The following is a 17115-nucleotide window of genomic DNA, read 5'->3' on the forward strand; positions in this document are numbered from 1 at the left end:
ACCCACACTCACTCCAGGCATGCTTCCTCTTCCTTCGGGCTCAACCCGAGCTTCCCTAGCAGTCTCAGGTGCTGGATTTCTAAAAGTAAATAGTAATAGCCTGGTACAGCAGTAGGTCAGCTCAGGCTGGGTGTCTGCACAGAGGGACGCTCAACAAAGACGTCCCTGGGCTTTTGTACCCTCAGTCCATGCACTCATTCTTGCCAATGCCTCTTGATTTGTGGTCTCAGGGGTTCTCTTGTTGCATTCTTTATCTGTGTTCGTGCAGGCTAATCACTAGCCGTTTCCTGTGCCAGTGCCTCACCACCTTCACAGCAAAGAATTTCTGATACCCAACCTAAATTCCCTCCCTTCCCACTCGCGCCCGTTCCGGCGCCTCACGGAGCCCCGCCCTCCCCGCGCACGCGCAGCCGCAGCCCCGCTCCCGACGCCGCGAGCGCGGCGGGCGCGCGCGCTTCAAACCGGCGCGGCGGGCGCGGCGCATGCGCGGGACAGGGGGCGCGCGCCATGGCGGCGGGCGGCCGCGGCTGGTTCCGGGCGCTGGCGCTCGGCGTGTCCTTCCTCAAGTGCCTCCTCATCCCCGCCTAGTAAGGAGCTTCCCGGCGGGACGGGGCGGGACGGGGCGGGGCGGGGCGGGGCGGGTGGGGCATGGGACTGCCGCGAACCCCCGAGGGCGGCCGGCCGCGGGCAGCGTGGTGCCACCGTCCTGAGGAGGCCCTGAAGGTCCATGTGGCTCCTGGGTTCGTGAGGGAAGCGAGGCGGCGCCTCCGCCGCGTGGCACAGCTTTCCTTTCCTCTTTGGAAGCCCTGCTGCCCCGTTCCGGCTGGCTGCGGCTCGGGAAGGCTGAAAGTGTGCTGAAACATTTATGCTTTGTATTTTTAAGTTTCTATACTGAGAAAAACCCCTAACAAATTGCTGTTAAGCTTCAGTTGGAGCCTGGAATTTCGCATTAGTTGTCCTAAAAAGCCAAGATATAAATAGTTCTTGCCCTATAAGCACCTGTATTAGTGACTTTTTACATGGCCAGTCATAGGACAAGGAGGAATGGTTTTAAACGAAATAAAATGGGAGATTTAGATCAGATGTCAGGAGAAAAATCTGTGAGGTTGGTGAGACACTGGCAGAGGCTGCCCAGGGAATCCATGCATACCCCATCCCTGGAAGTGTTCTAGGCCAGGCTGGATGGGGCTTTGAGAAACCTGGTCTAGTGGAAGGTGTGGTTGGAACAAGATGGTCTTTAGGGTCTCTCCCAACCCAAACCATTCTATGATACGTCTTTGGCACAGAGTTCTTAAGCAGCATCGTTGTTACTTGATCACAGTAGCGTCCTAGAGCTGATAAATAGAGTGGCTTCCTTCTTGTCTGCATGTGGTGATGTGCTCTGAAATTTTCCCCTTTGTGCATGCACGTATGTGACTCTTAACATGGACCTTCTGTAGTTACTCCACAGATTTCGAAGTCCATAGGAACTGGCTTGCCATCACCCACAACTTGCCCCTCTCTCAGTGGTACTATGAGGTAAGGACATGTTTGGGGTGTGTTTTAGCTGTGTATGAATTACGAGTACAGTGGTATGACAGACCTTGTGAATGCTGGAAGGGATGGTTGGTGACTGTCATATAGTGGGACAAAAAGATGCCAGTCACAATTTGCTGGCCTTGTGTAGCATTTAGCTAAAACATGAAAGTTAGCTGGGGAAGCTGCAAGTACTTATGAAGGCAAAATGGGAAAAGCAATTAAGGCACTTGGGTTATTGGAAAGGCTGTGTAGCACCAGAGCAAGTTTCATTGTACTCTTAAATTGCCGGTGTCTATGCTTTCCTCATTGGTGATACACAGTTACCAGAATAAAGAGTGAGTCATGCTAATGGGTATATACATCTTTCCATTATGAAATCAATCACTGCATTCAAATTTTGAGCTTTGCTGGTGTGCTAGTAGCATGCATTGATTTTTATCTAGGCAAAACACCTTTAGGTTTGTCATAGACTCAGCCTACCTAATTGGGTTTTAATCTGTCCCCTGGTATCTGCTGGAGTACAGGGATAGATAGATGCTATAGTGTCTAGTACTCCACATAAACGCCTAGAAGTAAAGATTTGTGCAGGTTAGAACTTTTTTAGGACTGATCCACGGACTGTTTTACAAACAAATTTTTATAATGCCAGCATTAACCCTGTGCCAGAACATAGGATGCCTTTCAACAATGCAGCATAAGCATTTGGGATCATGCTCACTGAAAAATATACCCCCTCCCAGCCTGCTCTGTTCATGCCTCTTCCTCTCCTGTTTCCACAGCCAAGGAGTTAATTCTTGGTCAGGGCATGGCAGCTGTCCTTATGGGAAGAGATCACATAATGCCATTTGGTCATGATATGGTTGTGTGAGAGTTAAAGCTTGTTAACTGATGAGTGAAAGTAATTTTGAAACTGGTTGTGTTGGTGATCACTCCAGTATAGACAAATATTGGCTCTGAGCTGTTTTACTGAGATTTTGCAATAATGGCCCTATTACTGTAAATACATTTAGAGATAACAAACAGTTATATACTGGTTAAGTGCACAAGGTGCACAAGAGGCTCTTTAATCTTTTCCTGCTGATCAGGAAATGTCACGTCTCTACCAGTACTGCAGGAGAACAGCTTACAGCACCACAGAGTGGCTGCTGATTGTGGAGTGTTTGAGTTACAGAGAGGGTACTGAGGGAAAATGCAGTGGCTGGTTTGCTGCAGTGAGCTGTACCTGTAGGACTGCACACAGCATGGTTTGTTATCAACTATTTAACCTTATTTTGTCTTTAGGCAACCTCGGAATGGACCCTGGATTATCCACCATTTTTTGCTTGGTTTGAATATGTGCTTTCTCACATTGCCAAGTACTTTGACCCCCAGATGTTGGTTGTTGAAAACTTGAATTACACCAGTCGTGCAACCGTCTTCTTCCAAAGGCTTTCTGTCATCTTTACAGATACCCTCTTCATATATGCAGTTCATGAGTAAGTCTTAATCTTCTGATTTTAGGGACAGTGGATAGGCCTTCATATGTGGGCTTGTTCTGTAGCCACAACAAATAACTATTTGTACAAATAAGCTTGTAAAGGAAGGGAAATGCCAGAGTTGCTTGAACCTGTTCAAGGAGAATCTTGGAATACGCTGCTAAACACAAGATAATGTGTTCTTCTTGGAGATACAGTTGCACTACATGTGATGGGTTTGCAGGCACTTGGACACCAGCTGCTGTTTCATGTGTTGTACTTGGGTTTACTTCTGTCACTGAACTCCTTTTGTAGGAGTTGCAGGACAGCTGGTGTGCTCACAACAAGTTTTTTCCTGTTACTTTTCTGATTACTCTGTTCTTCTAGAAGCATAAAGGAAATCTGTCAGAAAATGGCAGTATCATCAAATATGCAAAGTTTCTCTAGTGTTTTGATGATAAACTGATTATTCCAAGTCTGATGTAATTAGGATTGGATGCTTTCAGTGAGGCCTGACTTTATGAAGAATTACTTCCCTTATCCCTAAAGAGTAGAGTGGGAGTGTGTTCTGAGAAATACATTGCCTACCTTAATGATTTGGCTATAAGAGTCTCCCATCATTTTATTCTTTCTGCTCAAAACCTGGATAGGAAATTCTCTGATTAGAGCCCTGCCTAAACTCCTTTATTTACTTGCTTTATGTAACTAGCTTTGCAATATGATTTCTTTTCCTTTTATTGTTTGACTCACAGATATATGAATGTAAGGCTGAAGGCTCAGGGCAGGTGTCTGCACAATGTCATTTTGCCAAGAGAGGTGGTATATGCCCTCTGCTGGGAAAAATTCAAGGCCAGGTTGGATGGGGGTTTGAGCAACCCAGTCTAGTGGAAGGTGTTCTGCTCATGGCAGGGAGGTTGCATTTCAACACAAATGATCTATAACATTTTAATGTGATTTAAGACTGCTTTCAGAAGTCATATGAACCATATTGCTTCACACTGAGAAGTACTAAGTTGTTTTTAACCAACAGAAATAACTCCTAATATAGCAGGGGGCAGCAGTAGCCAGGGAGAGGTTATGTCCAGCTGAGGACCTTAACTACAACTCCCTCTGTTGTTTCCAAAAGTAGCAATCCACTGCTCATGATGGCAAGCAGGCTGTGACAGATTTACACTTTCTGAGTGGGAGACTTGATCCTGAGGCTGTTACATAATGTAAGCTTTAGCATGTGGAAAACATCACAGCTATTGAAATTGAAAATCCTTTTTGTACTATACTTTGTTCATGATTCTGTCTGCCTTTGATGAATTTAGCAAGGCTTTTTTTGTTGCCTTGCATCCTGATAAAATGGCAAACTTCAGAGTAAGTGCAGCTCTTAACTCTAAGAACCAACAATGTTTTTGCCTGTATGTTTGAATTAAAGCTTCTATTTCTTCTGCTCTTATTTAGGTGCTGCAGATGTATAAATGGAAAACGAGCTGCAAAGGATATCCTGGAAAAACCAACATTTATTCTTGCTGTTCTGCTCTTGTGGAATTTTGGGTTGTTAATTGTGGATCGTATCCTTTCCAACCGTTGTGGGTTGTTTGTGGTTTGTTTGGTTTTTTAACAACCTCTTACAGTGTGTGGCACAATCCTATATTATTATTGCTGTCATAGCAAGTTACACAGCTGGGTTTGTTTCTGGGATTAGTTAAATAACTTTGTTTTCATTAGAATGACTATTTGGCAAAATGGAAGTTAGTCAGTCCTTGGTCTGATTTGCCAGAAGTGGAGGAGGACCAACCAGTCTGGCAGCAGTGTGCCTGTTCTGCTGGCTGTTCCTCCTCTGCACACCTACAGGAGTATTAGCAGAGTGGTTCTGTGTCCTGGGTGTGGTTCCAAGTTTGTCCTGTGGCAAGGAAAGTCTTCAAAGTGTTTTAAGATTCAGAGTGTATTCAATTTGTTTAACTTTATTTGGGAATTAGGAAGTCTTTCTAAAGAACAGTAATGGAATTGTAGAGTGGTTTGGTTTGGACAGGACCTTAAGCATCATTTAGTTCCAACCCCCTGCCTTAGCAGGAACACCTTCCATTAGACCAGGTTGCTCAAAGCCTTATTCAGCCTGACCTGACCTTCCAGGAACGGGGCATCCACAACTTCTCTGGGCAACCTGTGCCAGTCCCTCATCACTCTCACAACAAAGAATTTCTTCCTAATATCCAATCCAAATATCTCTTCTTCTAGTTTAAAACCATTCCCCCTTGCCCTGTCATTTCATGCCCTTGTCAAAAGTCCCTGTCCAGCTCTCTTAGAGCACCTTCCAAAGCAGCTACATGTTCTCCCCAGTGTCTTCCCTTTTTCAGGCTGAAATAACCCCAGCTATCTCAGCCTGTCTCCATAGCAGAGGTGCTCCAGTCCTCTGAGGATCTTCCTGGCTTTATCTGAATGCCTCCCAACAAGTCCATATCCTATATAAAAATAACTCTGGAAATTGCAGTTCCTGCAAGTCAGTCTTGCCACAGTGTGCATTTAAAGGAAGGACTTCATTTTCTCTGTCATAGTTCTTGTGTATATTGCATATACATGTATATTTCTTCTATATATTACATACACTTAGAAGTGGTAGAAAAATGAGGGCTGTTGTCACTATGCATTAACAATGTGTGGCAGAAACTAATAACTTTAAAATTAAAGTGGAGATTTAGCCTTTTTTACTTTATATTATAAAATTTGCACAATATATGTGTTGATTGTTGTGTTTCATTTCATCAAGGTGGTATGCCAGCATTAGTGTAATTTGTATCTGACACTGCTTACAGGTAAGGTTAAATAATGACTTGTGTCTATGTGCTGTGAGTTTAAGGTTGCTTTCTTGATTTAAATTCTATTTTAATTTTAATTTATTCCTCAAAACTTTGAGTCTTCTCCAGAACACATAGTAGTTAAGAAAGCTTGCTTTATTCCTTGACTCAAGTTCAGATATTCATTTCCAGTACAATGGCTTCCTCTTTGGGCTGATGCTTCTTTCTGTTGCTCGGCTGTGTCAGGTAAACCCAAGTGACTCTTGTTGATTTCTTGCCATGTGTATTTTGGGTGCATTAATTCAATTCATAGGGCTGGTCATGTTGTGGGCAATGGTAGTGGCTTCATGTTGAGCTGTGTGAAGCTGAATGTCTAATTGTTTATTGAGCTTGTGGCAGAGAGAAAGACTTGAAACTCACCATAATTGCTTGCTGATGCTGCAGTAAGAAAGCTATATTTCCCCATAAGAAGGCTATATTCAGTGTTACCCCTGAGCAATGTGGCATCATTTCTTGGCATTTTATCTTCTTCCAAATCACCGGTCCTTAGAAAACATACTTCTGAAGCTGTGAAGAGGTGATTGTGTGACAGGATAGTCCCTTGTCCATACCTGTTTTGCATAACACTACTGAATTTGTAATTTGAAGTAAATACCCTTTTTAATACTTAGAATAAATGTCTCATCACCTTAGGACTACAACAGAGGATCATTAAAAGTGACTACAAAGAGAAAAGCTTAGGTTTTGTTTTGTTTTCTTTCAGAAAAGGTATTTGGAGGGTGCTCTACTTTTTGCTGTTCTTCTGCATTTCAAGCACATCTACGTGTATGTGGCCCCAGCATATGGCATTTATTTGTTACGATCCTACTGCTTTACTGCAAATAATGCAGGTAAGGTGGGGCTTTCCTCACTGGCTTTTGGGGGGAGTTGTGTTAATCACTGGAACTAGGGGAGCACTCAAGACTTGGAAGATAGAATTGGAACAATATGGCTCAAACAAAATTTCTGCTTGAGAGCAGATTTGTTAGGATCTTGAAGAATCTTTGAAATAGATTTGGTTTGTAAAATTCCTGTTCCTTAAGAGTTCTTTGTTAAGAAAAATCAACACAAACAAGCTGCAGGTGGCACTTGGAAGCCATAAGAATTATTCTGGATATGGAACAATTCGACAGTATTAGAAACTATTTCAAAGACCTTCTTTGAGTTTCTCCCCACTTTTTAGCACTGAAACATGCCTGATACTCTTCATATGAGCAGGGGAGGTAAACTCGAAAAATACTGAAAGCTTGTATAATACAGGAGCTGCAATGTGAGCAAAAGAAATACCTGCTGTTAAAGGAAGAAACCGAATATATTGACATAAAAGGCTGTGTGCCCCTTTTAGATAGATGCTAGGAATTCCTTGTTAGTGAAGAATGCTTTGTTTCCCTTACCGCTTCCCACAGCAGCTGTTTCTTGAATCTTTTTTTATTGTAGATGGATCCCTGAAGTGGAGAAGTTTCAGCTTTCTTCATGTAACTCTTCTGGCACTGATTGTCTGTCTTGTTTCTGCTCTTTCACTGGGACCCTTCCTAGTATTGGTAATAACCCCTTTTTCATATGTTATTCCCCTGAACAGTTAGAAAATTTTGTTATAAAAATATAAACCATGTCTCACCTAAAGTGGCCATTTCTTTGGTCTTTTTTTCTGTAGGGTCAGCTGCCTCAAGTCATTTCACGGCTCTTCCCTTTCAAGCGAGGTCTCTGCCATGCCTATTGGGCCCCCAACTTCTGGGCTTTGTATAATGCCATGGACAAGGCACTGACAATTCTTGGTCAGTATGTTAATCTTGCTTTTTGATGCCTGTTTGCAGATAGAGCTTGCTTTATTTTAGTCTTCCCCCTTTGTGATGTAGGCAGTAAATTGTGTTTTCAAATTGCATACATCATATGGTCCATTTAATCTGGTACATAAGTTACCAGCAGTAGGTCAGAGATCAATCACTTCCCTCTGCCATCCTTTGCAAAAAGAAAAAACTTGGCCATGTACTTAGTTTAGTTACTTCATTTTCTTTATTGGCATTTAACAGTTTGTGCTTTTTTGTGTATTTTGTTTTTAGGGTTAAAGTGCAATTTTCTTGATGGTACAAAAATCCCTAAAGCCTCCATGACAGGAGGGCTGGTTCAAGAGTTTCAGCACACTGTCCTCCCTTCAGTGACTCCACTGGCAACATTAATCTGTACTTTCATAGCTATATTGGTAAGAACAACTAATATTTTTTGAAGTTTTTTCTATTTTGTCCCTAGTAGGTTTTAATTGATAGTATGCACTTCATATGAATTTTAATTCTAGGGCAACAGGTACATCATTACTAGTATGTAGTGACTGATAAAATGTGTTTAGTGGCTTAGATTGGCAGACAATTTTTGCATGCAATACAAATAGTGGGGAGTTGGCTGTGGTCTTTCAGTCTGCTTTTCCCTCCTGATATTTCAACAAAAATCCTTCAGTCTCTTCTTATACATCCAAATGGATTGATTTCCTCCAGTGCAATATAATGTTTGTGCCACGCAAGCACAACCTGGGTGCAGTGGTGTTTAGTAACATTGACAAATCTCTTTGGACAATGGCTTGTCTTCGGGATTGCCAGACTTTTCACTGAAGTCCTGTTTTTGCCTGTTGTTTCTAGCCCTCTGTTTTCTGTCTTTGGTTTAAACCTCAAGGGCCCCGAGGCTTTCTACAGTGCCTTGTTCTTTGTGCATTGAGCTCCTTCATGTTTGGCTGGCACGTGCATGAGAAAGCAATACTCCTTGCTATTCTGCCTTTAAGGTAAGAGAATGTGTTACAAAGTACTTGGCCAAACTGAACCTGCAGCCACTTGTTGAGGAATCCTCAAAGGGAATCACTTTGTTGTCAGTATATTTCAGAAGAGGAACTCTTTCATAGAATGCCTTAAGCTGTAACAGTGTAGTGCACGTAAAATAAATTAATTTTGGGCGCAGTTCAAACCTTGATGGGTGCTGTGGTTCATATTGTAAAATGCTTGATAGATTGCTCAGGAGCCAGCTGAGGAAAGGGATCTTCTGCACTGTGCTTGACCAGAACAATACACAATTTCTACCAAAAGGGCTTCATGCCTGCCTAGGGTAGAACTGAAGCTGTAGTTCATAAACTGCCTGACCAGTATTGCTACAAACTGTATTTTCCTTCCTCAGATATTTGGTGATGTTTAGGCTCTTGTTTTGTGCTGGGCCTTGCTGATAGTTTTGTTCAGTGGGTGTGTGGTTTTCTGAGGGATGGTTTCCTGGCTGATTTTTCTCCTGCTGAAATTAGGTTTCTTTGCTAAAAGACAAAAGCATAACAAATTATTGCCTTTTTAGCTTATTGTCTATTCAGAGAGCCAAGGATGCTGGCATCTACTTGATTCTGGCAACAACAGGGCATTTCTCACTTTTTCCATTGTTGTTCACAACACCAGGTAAAATGTTCTTCTATTAGTTAATTTTTGTACAACTTGCAACATAGAGCTCAATAGTCTTGATTTGGTTGTCATTTTTGCTTTAGTCACTTGCCAGTTGTTTGTGTTTTCTTTAGAAAAGGAAAATCTTATTTGTAGTGCTATCTCAGATAGTAATTATAATGTGATTATAATAATAGTAATTAATTAGATTAATTATAATAGTAATTATTTCGTGTTCAGTATGTTTCTAGATAATTGAAGTACGTGTATTGCAAATGCTTGGCATTTGCTTTAGTAAATGTTTATGCGTATTTTTAGGCATGCTAAGCAGTAAAACATGTAGGTCTCCAGAAAATAAAACCAGATAATGCAAATGTGACTAGTAAGATTTAAAGATACTACAATATATATATGGCAAAAGTTTTTTATATTTAATTTTAAAAGTACATCATGTTCTTTGTTTTTCAGAACTTCCAATTAAAATACTGCTTATGCTGTTGTTTACTGTTTATAGCTTCTCTTCATTGAAATCTCTGTTCAGGTAATTAAAGAAATTTGATCTCAGTGCCAGAAACAACAACATTTCTTCTGGTGTTGGGAACAGCCATTGTCATAAGGGACAAGCAGCACAGAAAACTGATGCTGAGGAGTCAAATTAAGGTGTTACTAGTCAAAAGATGCTGCTGCCTCTGTTCTCAGGAGGCAGTGCTTAAATTAGGATTAATTGCAGCACGTGCTGGTTATTGTGACAGCTGCCCAGTTAGTCCCAGGAGGCTGTAGATCCCCACCTGCCTCATGCTCTGTCAAAGCCTGGAGTTGTGATGCTGTAACCTCTGAGGGTTTAATGTAGTATTCTAGCATTTACTACTAGGGATTTGTCTGCAGATTGTTTATCCTATTGTACTGTGGATTTTTGTAGTATTGGTTAGTATTTTAATGTGTGGAAAGGACAGGTTGTAAATAACATTCATTCACAAGCTGTAATTTGTCAACAAAGCTGCAAGTATTTGGTTGGCAGAACATGGAATTGCCAAAGTCACCCTGTGTAGTTCACAGCCTATGGAGCTCTTACCACTTGGCCAAAGATTAGTGCTTATCCTTGTAATCCCTGCAGTCCCCACTTCCCTCTTTCCCAAACTTTTCAGGGCAAACCCAAGCTGTAATGAAGTACTGTAAACATGTATTCACTACCTCAGGCACCTGCTTTTGTAGGTGATTTTCTTTATTTAAGAATTCAGTCATTCTGTTTCAGGAGCTCTAGCTAAAAACTCCATAGGAGCATAGTTTTTGTTAAGAGAGGGAGCTTCTGCAAATTTCTTGTTTTTAACTTGCTGAAACATGAAATTCCCTTCAAACTACCTGCAGTAAACTCCTGCCATCAGTGTACTTTGCAAGGGAGATAGCTCACAGAAAAGTCCATCCTATAGAAAGCTTGGGGGAAGAGGTTAAAAAAACCTGGCATTTCCAGTCTTCTGTTGTAGAACAACTTTGGTGAAACAAGTCTTTGTATGAAGGGCTGTTCAGTTGTTTACTGAAACAGTAAGGTGAACAGAGCAATTGATGAGTTTCTGCTTAGGCTTCCAAGGCATCCTGGAACTTGATAACGATATTGAGCTGTACTCTTGGTTATCATAGTGGTTTTTTCCTACTGAAATTTTTAACTTGTTATTGAAACCATTACTGCAATCTAATGTGAGATTCTCTTTGCATTGGGATAGCTGAAAAACATAATAGTTATTTTTAGTTAACATATATTTTAACACTACCTCATTTTTAATTTCTCTGACAGGAGAGAGAAACCTCTACTTAACTGGCTTGAAACAATCTACCTCATCCAACTAGTGCCCCTGGAAATCTTCTGTGAAATCATATTTCCCCTGACCCCCTGGAAGCAGCACTTCCCTTTTGTCCCCCTGTTGCTGACCTCTGTGTACTGTGCTCTGGGAATCACATACGCTTGGCTGAAACTCTACATCTCTGTCTTGACTGAGAGAACTCCTGTCAGACAAAAGGCTGAGTAAAGCCACAGTGCTGGGACCAGTCCCAGGATACCCCTTGGAGGGGATTCCTGGCACGGTGAGGAGTTGTCACAAGGCCATCCAAGATGAGACACAGTGTGCGTGTGCCATCACCACGTGGGAGCTCCTCTTCCAACACTCCTGTACTGCCCAACAGGATACCTCTGATCAGAAGCACTGTCACAGTGACAGGCAGGGCTGCTGGTAAACTGTGGAGCTTAACAAGGCCCAGACTTCTGTCCTGAGGAAAACCTGCCTCATTTTCCCATTGTGGTTTGTATTTGAATAGAAGTTGCTGTGGCAAATTACAAAGGATGATTGTTGTGTGGGAGAGCATTGTAACTGTGTTCTATGGAATTTGTAAATTAAAAACTTGGTATTTTTTGTGTTAGCATTTCTTGCATTATTTTCTGCTCCTGTCTAGACCCTGCTTTTGAGAGACACCCACACAACTAAGGATGTAGTGTGTAGCTGGAAACTTGTCCTGAGGTGCTTTGCACACTCAAATATCAAATTTTATAATATGTCCATCTGTTCATAATGTTTATAATATGTCCATATGTTCATCTCCTTGTTTCATAGATACTTTGCAAATAGGTTTTCATATTCTTCTAGTAGCTCTTTTCTGTAGACCAGATGACCAAATTGAGGCATGCTACTCAAATGAAATATTTTAACGCTATTAAATGTACCGGGTAATGTGGCTGCATAAGCTGTATTTGTAGTTAAATTAAATTCTACAACTCTAACAAAAGGTCAAATGTCCACAGTTCCTGTAATGACTTAAGGAAAAGGTAGGTTGTTTTTTGCCTCTGTGGAATCATGTTCCCCAAAGGATAGCATTTATTTCTGCAGTAAATAATTATACCTTTTAAGCCCTACATAACCATCCCTAGAAGATGTTGCTCTGATGTTGGGGACTGCTTTGGACTGCAGTGCTGACAAAAAACTAGGAGGAGAGAGGGGTGGATTTTTTATTACTACTATGACTATTTTGACAGTAGTTTTTGAACTTTATTCTATGTTAGCTGAAGTATGGGACCCCTTCATCAAGGATAGCCAAGGGGGTAGTTATGCTTTTTGAGTTCTTTGAATATTTAGGGTATTCAAAATAGAGTGGCTCTTGTCAGGGCAACAGGTACATTAATCACTGTGGTTGTTTCTCTAACTAAACACTTTGTACATTTAAAGTGTTTACTGCCAGTGAGTTTATTCAAGACATTTTCATTCTGGTTTTAATTATTTTCTCACAGTTTCTGCTTTTTTACACTATCATTGGCTTTGCCATGTTGCTGTGGCTGCCAGTGGTGCCACAATACTTCTTGTACTTGCATTTTATCTCGGCTTCAAGCCTCAAAGCTCTGCTCAGGGTAAGGCATCCACAATGCTTGTGTTTATCTGTCTGCTGTGCTGTCCTGTGTAGGGAAATGTTAATATGCAAAAAAACCCTACAAACACCCCTCTTGGCTCTTCCCCAGCCATGCCTTTGCACCTCCTGAAATCCTCCAAAAAGCCACAAGGCAAAGCTGTGGGTGTGCCATCCCTTAAAATGTTCAAAGCTGGGTTGGATAGAGCAACCTGGTCCAGTGGAAGTTCTCCCTGCCTGTGGCAGAGTGCTGGGAGTAGATGACCATTTAGGTCCCTTCCAACCCAAACCATTCTGTGAAGTTGAACCAGGGCATGACTGTGGAAGTGGCTGTGCATCACCATTGTACAATCCCAATGATCCCAGGTTCAGCTGAAGCATCTCCCACTGCCGAGCAGCAATGCCCAACCTCCTCCTGTGCAGATGTCAGGAAAATCCACAAACGCCAGAAGTTTATGCCCAAAAAGGAGACAGGGGAGTCCTTCAGCTTTGTTTGAATTCAGGGGGGAGTCCGCTGGGGCGCACACCTGCAGGGTTTTTCTCTCAGGGTTTTGAAGGGCGCAGCCTCCCTTGATCCTAAACTCCAGGCCGCACATTTCCCTCTTCGTTTCCCCATCGCTGAGGCATTGGGAAGGTGCAGCCTTCCCGAACCGCCTACCACACATCGCCCCTTTGAACCTGCTGTTTTACCCCAAAGCTCAGGAGTTCAGGCTTGTGCATCCCTTGTCTGCTTCAGGGGCCAAGGTGCCAGGGCTCTGCAGCAAGCCTGCGGCCTAGGTCAGTAGAGACATTAACTCCCATTGCAAAGATGTTAACACCCACACTTCACCCATCAAACTCTTTGTAAAGACATGAGCTTTCCTCTCATGGACAAAGGCTAAATGATACATTTTTAGGAAAGAGTTTAAGGAGCCTTTGGGACCTGTGATGTGTTTTGTTAATGCAGGTTTGTTTAACGGTTCTGTCAATCCTGCTACAGTGGCAAATGATTTAATGTGATTTCATGTTAATTAAAAACGAAAAAACTAACACTATGGGTTAGGTATCAGACTTTAATCTGAGCTCTGAAAATTAATTGCGTTCGATTTTAGTGCTTAATTAATCCCCTAATTTACTTCCCGGCCGGCCTCGCTAGCCCTGCAGTGGGGCCGGCTCATCCAGTGGGGTTCGGGCTGCAGAACCCCCTCCCCGAGCCGGCTAAGGCCGCTCAGCCTCGGGGTTTGGGGCGGGGATGGCTTTGTGGGGTGGCGAGTTGGATTTTGGGGTGGGTTTTCGGTAAAATAGCCATAAGCGGGGAAGGCAGCGGAACCCCGGAGCACGGCGCAGGCCGGCGGGGGAAGGCGCTGCCGCCGCACCACTCCCCCCGGTCACCTTCGGCGGGCGGCAGCCATGGTGTTCCTGCCCGACGAGTCGCGGTCGCTGCCGCCGCCGCCGTTGCTCAACAAGGGCTCGGTGTGGCTCGGCTTCGCGGGGTGGATATCGGCGCTGTTGGACAACGCCTTCAACCGTCGCCCCATCTTCGGAGCCGGTGCGGGGGGACGGGGACAGCCCGAGGGGAGGGGGAATGGAGCGGGGTGCGAGGGAAGGGAGGAGATGAGGAGCTGGGGAAGGGGCTGTGTGGGGTTTGGGGTCTCTGAGGGATAAATGAAGGGGGAAAGGGGAAGCAGCTAAGGAATGAGGAACTGCAGAGGAAATGGGGGCGGGCAGGCGGATTTGGGGTGACCTTGAGGGTCACAGGGGCTGGGACTGGGGAGGAAGCCCCGAGATCCAAGGCTAGGGGTGGGTAAAGGGATTATGTGGGCCTTGGAAAGAGGGGTGTGGGATTTGGGGTCACTCTGAAGCATAAATAAAGGGGAGGGAAAGGGAAACAGCCAGGAGTGAGGGGCTAGAGGAGGACTGGGGGCTGCAGGAGCGGGTATGTGGGATTTGGGGTGACCGAGAGGGATGTAGGGGCTGGGGAAGCGGAGGGAGCGCTGAGGTAAGGGAATGGGGAGATAGAGGGAGTATGTGGGCCTGGGGAAGGGGTATGGGGCTTGGGGTCACTGAGGGATAAATGAAGCGGGGAGGGCAAGAGAGGGAGCCCTGAGTTCGGGGGAGCTGTTGGAGGGGAAGGGAGTTCTCTGTGTGATTGTGGGGATGGGAGTCAAGGGCTGGGAGCCCTGAGGTGAGGGATTTGGGGAACTGGAAGGGGCTGGGAAAGTAACATCGTTTGGAGGTGGAGGGGATCTGAGGTGACTCCCTGAGGGTGGTGGGAAGGGGAAGGAGCCCTGAGGAAAGAGGGGCCTGGCAGGGGCCATGGGAGCTGTGGGTACTGCAGGGACCTTGGCAGGGGCAAAGCAGGGAGAGAGGAGGGCCTGGGGAAAGGGGAAAGGGGGCCCTGCCTGAGGCCCACGGGGAGCTGGGAGAGCTGGGGACAGCTCCTCTCTCCTCCTGCTGCAGGCATCCACCGGCAGGTCCTGCTGGCTACCCTGGGCTGCGTTGTGGGTTACCACCTGGTGAAACGCGCCGAGTACGTGCATGCCAAGGTGGACAGGGAGCTGTGCGAGTACATCAGGCAACATCCAGAGGACTTCCGGCGATCAACAGGTACACTCAGCTGGCATTTTAGGAGAGACCTCAGCCTGCCATAACCTGTGTGCAAAGATTTTGCTGGTCTAAGGCTTCCCTGCTCCTTCACAATCTAAATTGCAGCAGGCTAAAGGATTTTCTAATGTGAAAATAGATGTTGTTATTGAGCTGTTAATAACGCATCGATGACCGCCTCTTCCTCCTAAAAGCTCATTTTAGTATAAAAGTAGCAGAGCCAAAAAAAAAAAAAAAAGGATAGACCAAACTTGTACCACTGAAGAAGAAATAATGGAAATTAGAAATCACAGGTTTTATTCTTGTAACTTCACAATTGTACTGCCTATTCCTGTAAAATGCCTGTTGCATGTAGATTCAGAAATCTCATTATGAATATTCAGAAAACAACCAGAACAAGTGAAAAAAGAATAAATAAGAATGGCAAGAAACCTGAATTTGTGTTGGCTTAGAGCAATGGTGAAGAACAGGGTTTTTTTTACTAAACATAGTCACTGAGCCCAACGATGCAATGGCACATTTGGGTGAAAATTGTCCATTTTCTAGTACAGTAGAGTTGGGTGACTCTGGCAGTTGGATTGTGGTCTGCATCATGCCATGTTGGAAGGAGTATGAAGAAATAAAAAGCTGTAACTACTGAGATTCCTCCACAGGGACCTGTAGAGCAGTATGGGGAAAAAAAAAAAAGTTGTGCATTTAGTTACAAGAGCAGCTAATAGTTTGCTGTGGGTAGCAAAAATCAGGCTTTTGGTGGCTTTGTTAACATCAAATATTTAATATGAAACATCTTCTGAATCGACCTCAAATGCTGATTAGGTTTTCCCACCTCTTGCAGGAAAGAAAAGAATAGGGCAGCTCTTGGAGGATTTCCAGCCAGTTCGCTGAGTGGTGACACATCACAGAGTGAATTCCTGCCATCCTGAGAACTTAAGCAAGGTGGCTGCAACTCTTGAACCGTCCATGGCTTAAAACATGAAGCTTTACTCACTTACATATAATAAAAGCTTGATTAAATAGTTATTGTTTAATTATTTGCTCTTCTGTTCCTTTATGGTTTGTCAGTACATGGATGACTGATACTTGTAACTGAATAATAATTTTGATTGATGTTTTTTTCAGTTGTTTTAATTGCAAGAATGGAAAGTTGTTCACACAACATATATTGTATAAATCCCAGAGAGCAGTTCTGTAGGTTCATATGTTTTATTTCTCAGTGGCATTTCTCCTGACCCTTGAACATGTTCTTGGCCAGCGCCTGTAGATGCTGTACCCAAAGTCTCGCTGTGAAATTCTTTCTGTACAGCTAAAAAAATACATGGTCTCCTTAATTAATTCTATCTCTATGGTTTTTATTATTATGTTGCTTTTTCTTTCTTGATAATAGGATCCAACCTTTCTGTTGTCCCGCTTGGTTGCTGGCTCCTGAATCCAAACACTGACAATTTCTGGGGGGGGTGAGGAGGTGGTGTTGATTTGGGTTTGGGGGATTCTTACTCATTTAGTATTTTGGTTCAAAACTAGGCTTTATTAGTTTTCTTCCTCACATTGAGCTTAATGCCAGGACACTGCTCTCTCATGGATATGATGTCCCTAAACAGATTTAAAAGAAGTGCTGCCACTCTGATTTTGTTCAACAATCTGGAGGAAGAAGATCTTTCCCCGTGCTGGCCAGCAACAGTGTGGGTACAGAGCCAGCACCCCCTGCCACGCCAGGATGCCTGATCTGCCCTGTCTGCCCACGTCCCCCTGGGACCAGGGCAGGAACCTCTCACCAGCTGTGGCCAGCAGCAGTGGCCAGCAGCAGGGCCCTGTCAGGCCTTGGCACATCCTGGGGCAGCGTGGTGCAATGCCCTGCAATCAGAGCAGGCACAAGTTTCCTGTGGCACACCGGGCCGGGAGCCAGCTGCAGGGACAGCGGCTCCCAGAGAGAGACCCACGGGTCCTGGGGGATGC

The 17115-nt window shown here is 44.0% G+C and overlaps 2 protein-coding genes across 2 annotated transcripts; both read left to right on the forward strand.

Moving 5' to 3' along the window:
- The first annotated feature begins 501 nt into the window (after positions 1-501).
- On the forward strand, positions 502-11604 carry ALG8 (ALG8 alpha-1,3-glucosyltransferase). Its single transcript, XM_058018543.1, has 13 exons — positions 502-587; positions 1440-1518; positions 2800-2993; positions 4422-4531; positions 5934-6001; positions 6519-6645; positions 7232-7335; positions 7449-7569; positions 7855-7994; positions 8425-8564; positions 9116-9213; positions 9664-9736; positions 10985-11604. Exons 1-13 carry the CDS (start codon positions 508-510, stop codon positions 11214-11216), a joined length of 1566 nt encoding a protein of 521 aa, XP_057874526.1. The 5' UTR covers positions 502-507; the 3' UTR covers positions 11217-11604.
- Positions 11605-13895: 2291 nt separating this feature from the next.
- NDUFC2 (NADH:ubiquinone oxidoreductase subunit C2) lies at positions 13896-16494 on the forward strand. The gene is made up of 3 exons (XM_058018544.1): positions 13896-14107; positions 15019-15165; positions 15998-16494. Exons 1-3 carry the CDS (start codon positions 13969-13971, stop codon positions 16045-16047), a joined length of 336 nt encoding a protein of 111 aa, XP_057874527.1. The 5' UTR covers positions 13896-13968; the 3' UTR covers positions 16048-16494.
- Positions 16495-17115: the final 621 nt, after the last annotated feature.

This window comes from Melospiza georgiana, chromosome 2 (assembly GCF_028018845.1).
Source record: "Melospiza georgiana isolate bMelGeo1 chromosome 2, bMelGeo1.pri, whole genome shotgun sequence".
NCBI classification, from domain to species: domain Eukaryota; kingdom Metazoa; phylum Chordata; class Aves; order Passeriformes; family Passerellidae; genus Melospiza; species Melospiza georgiana.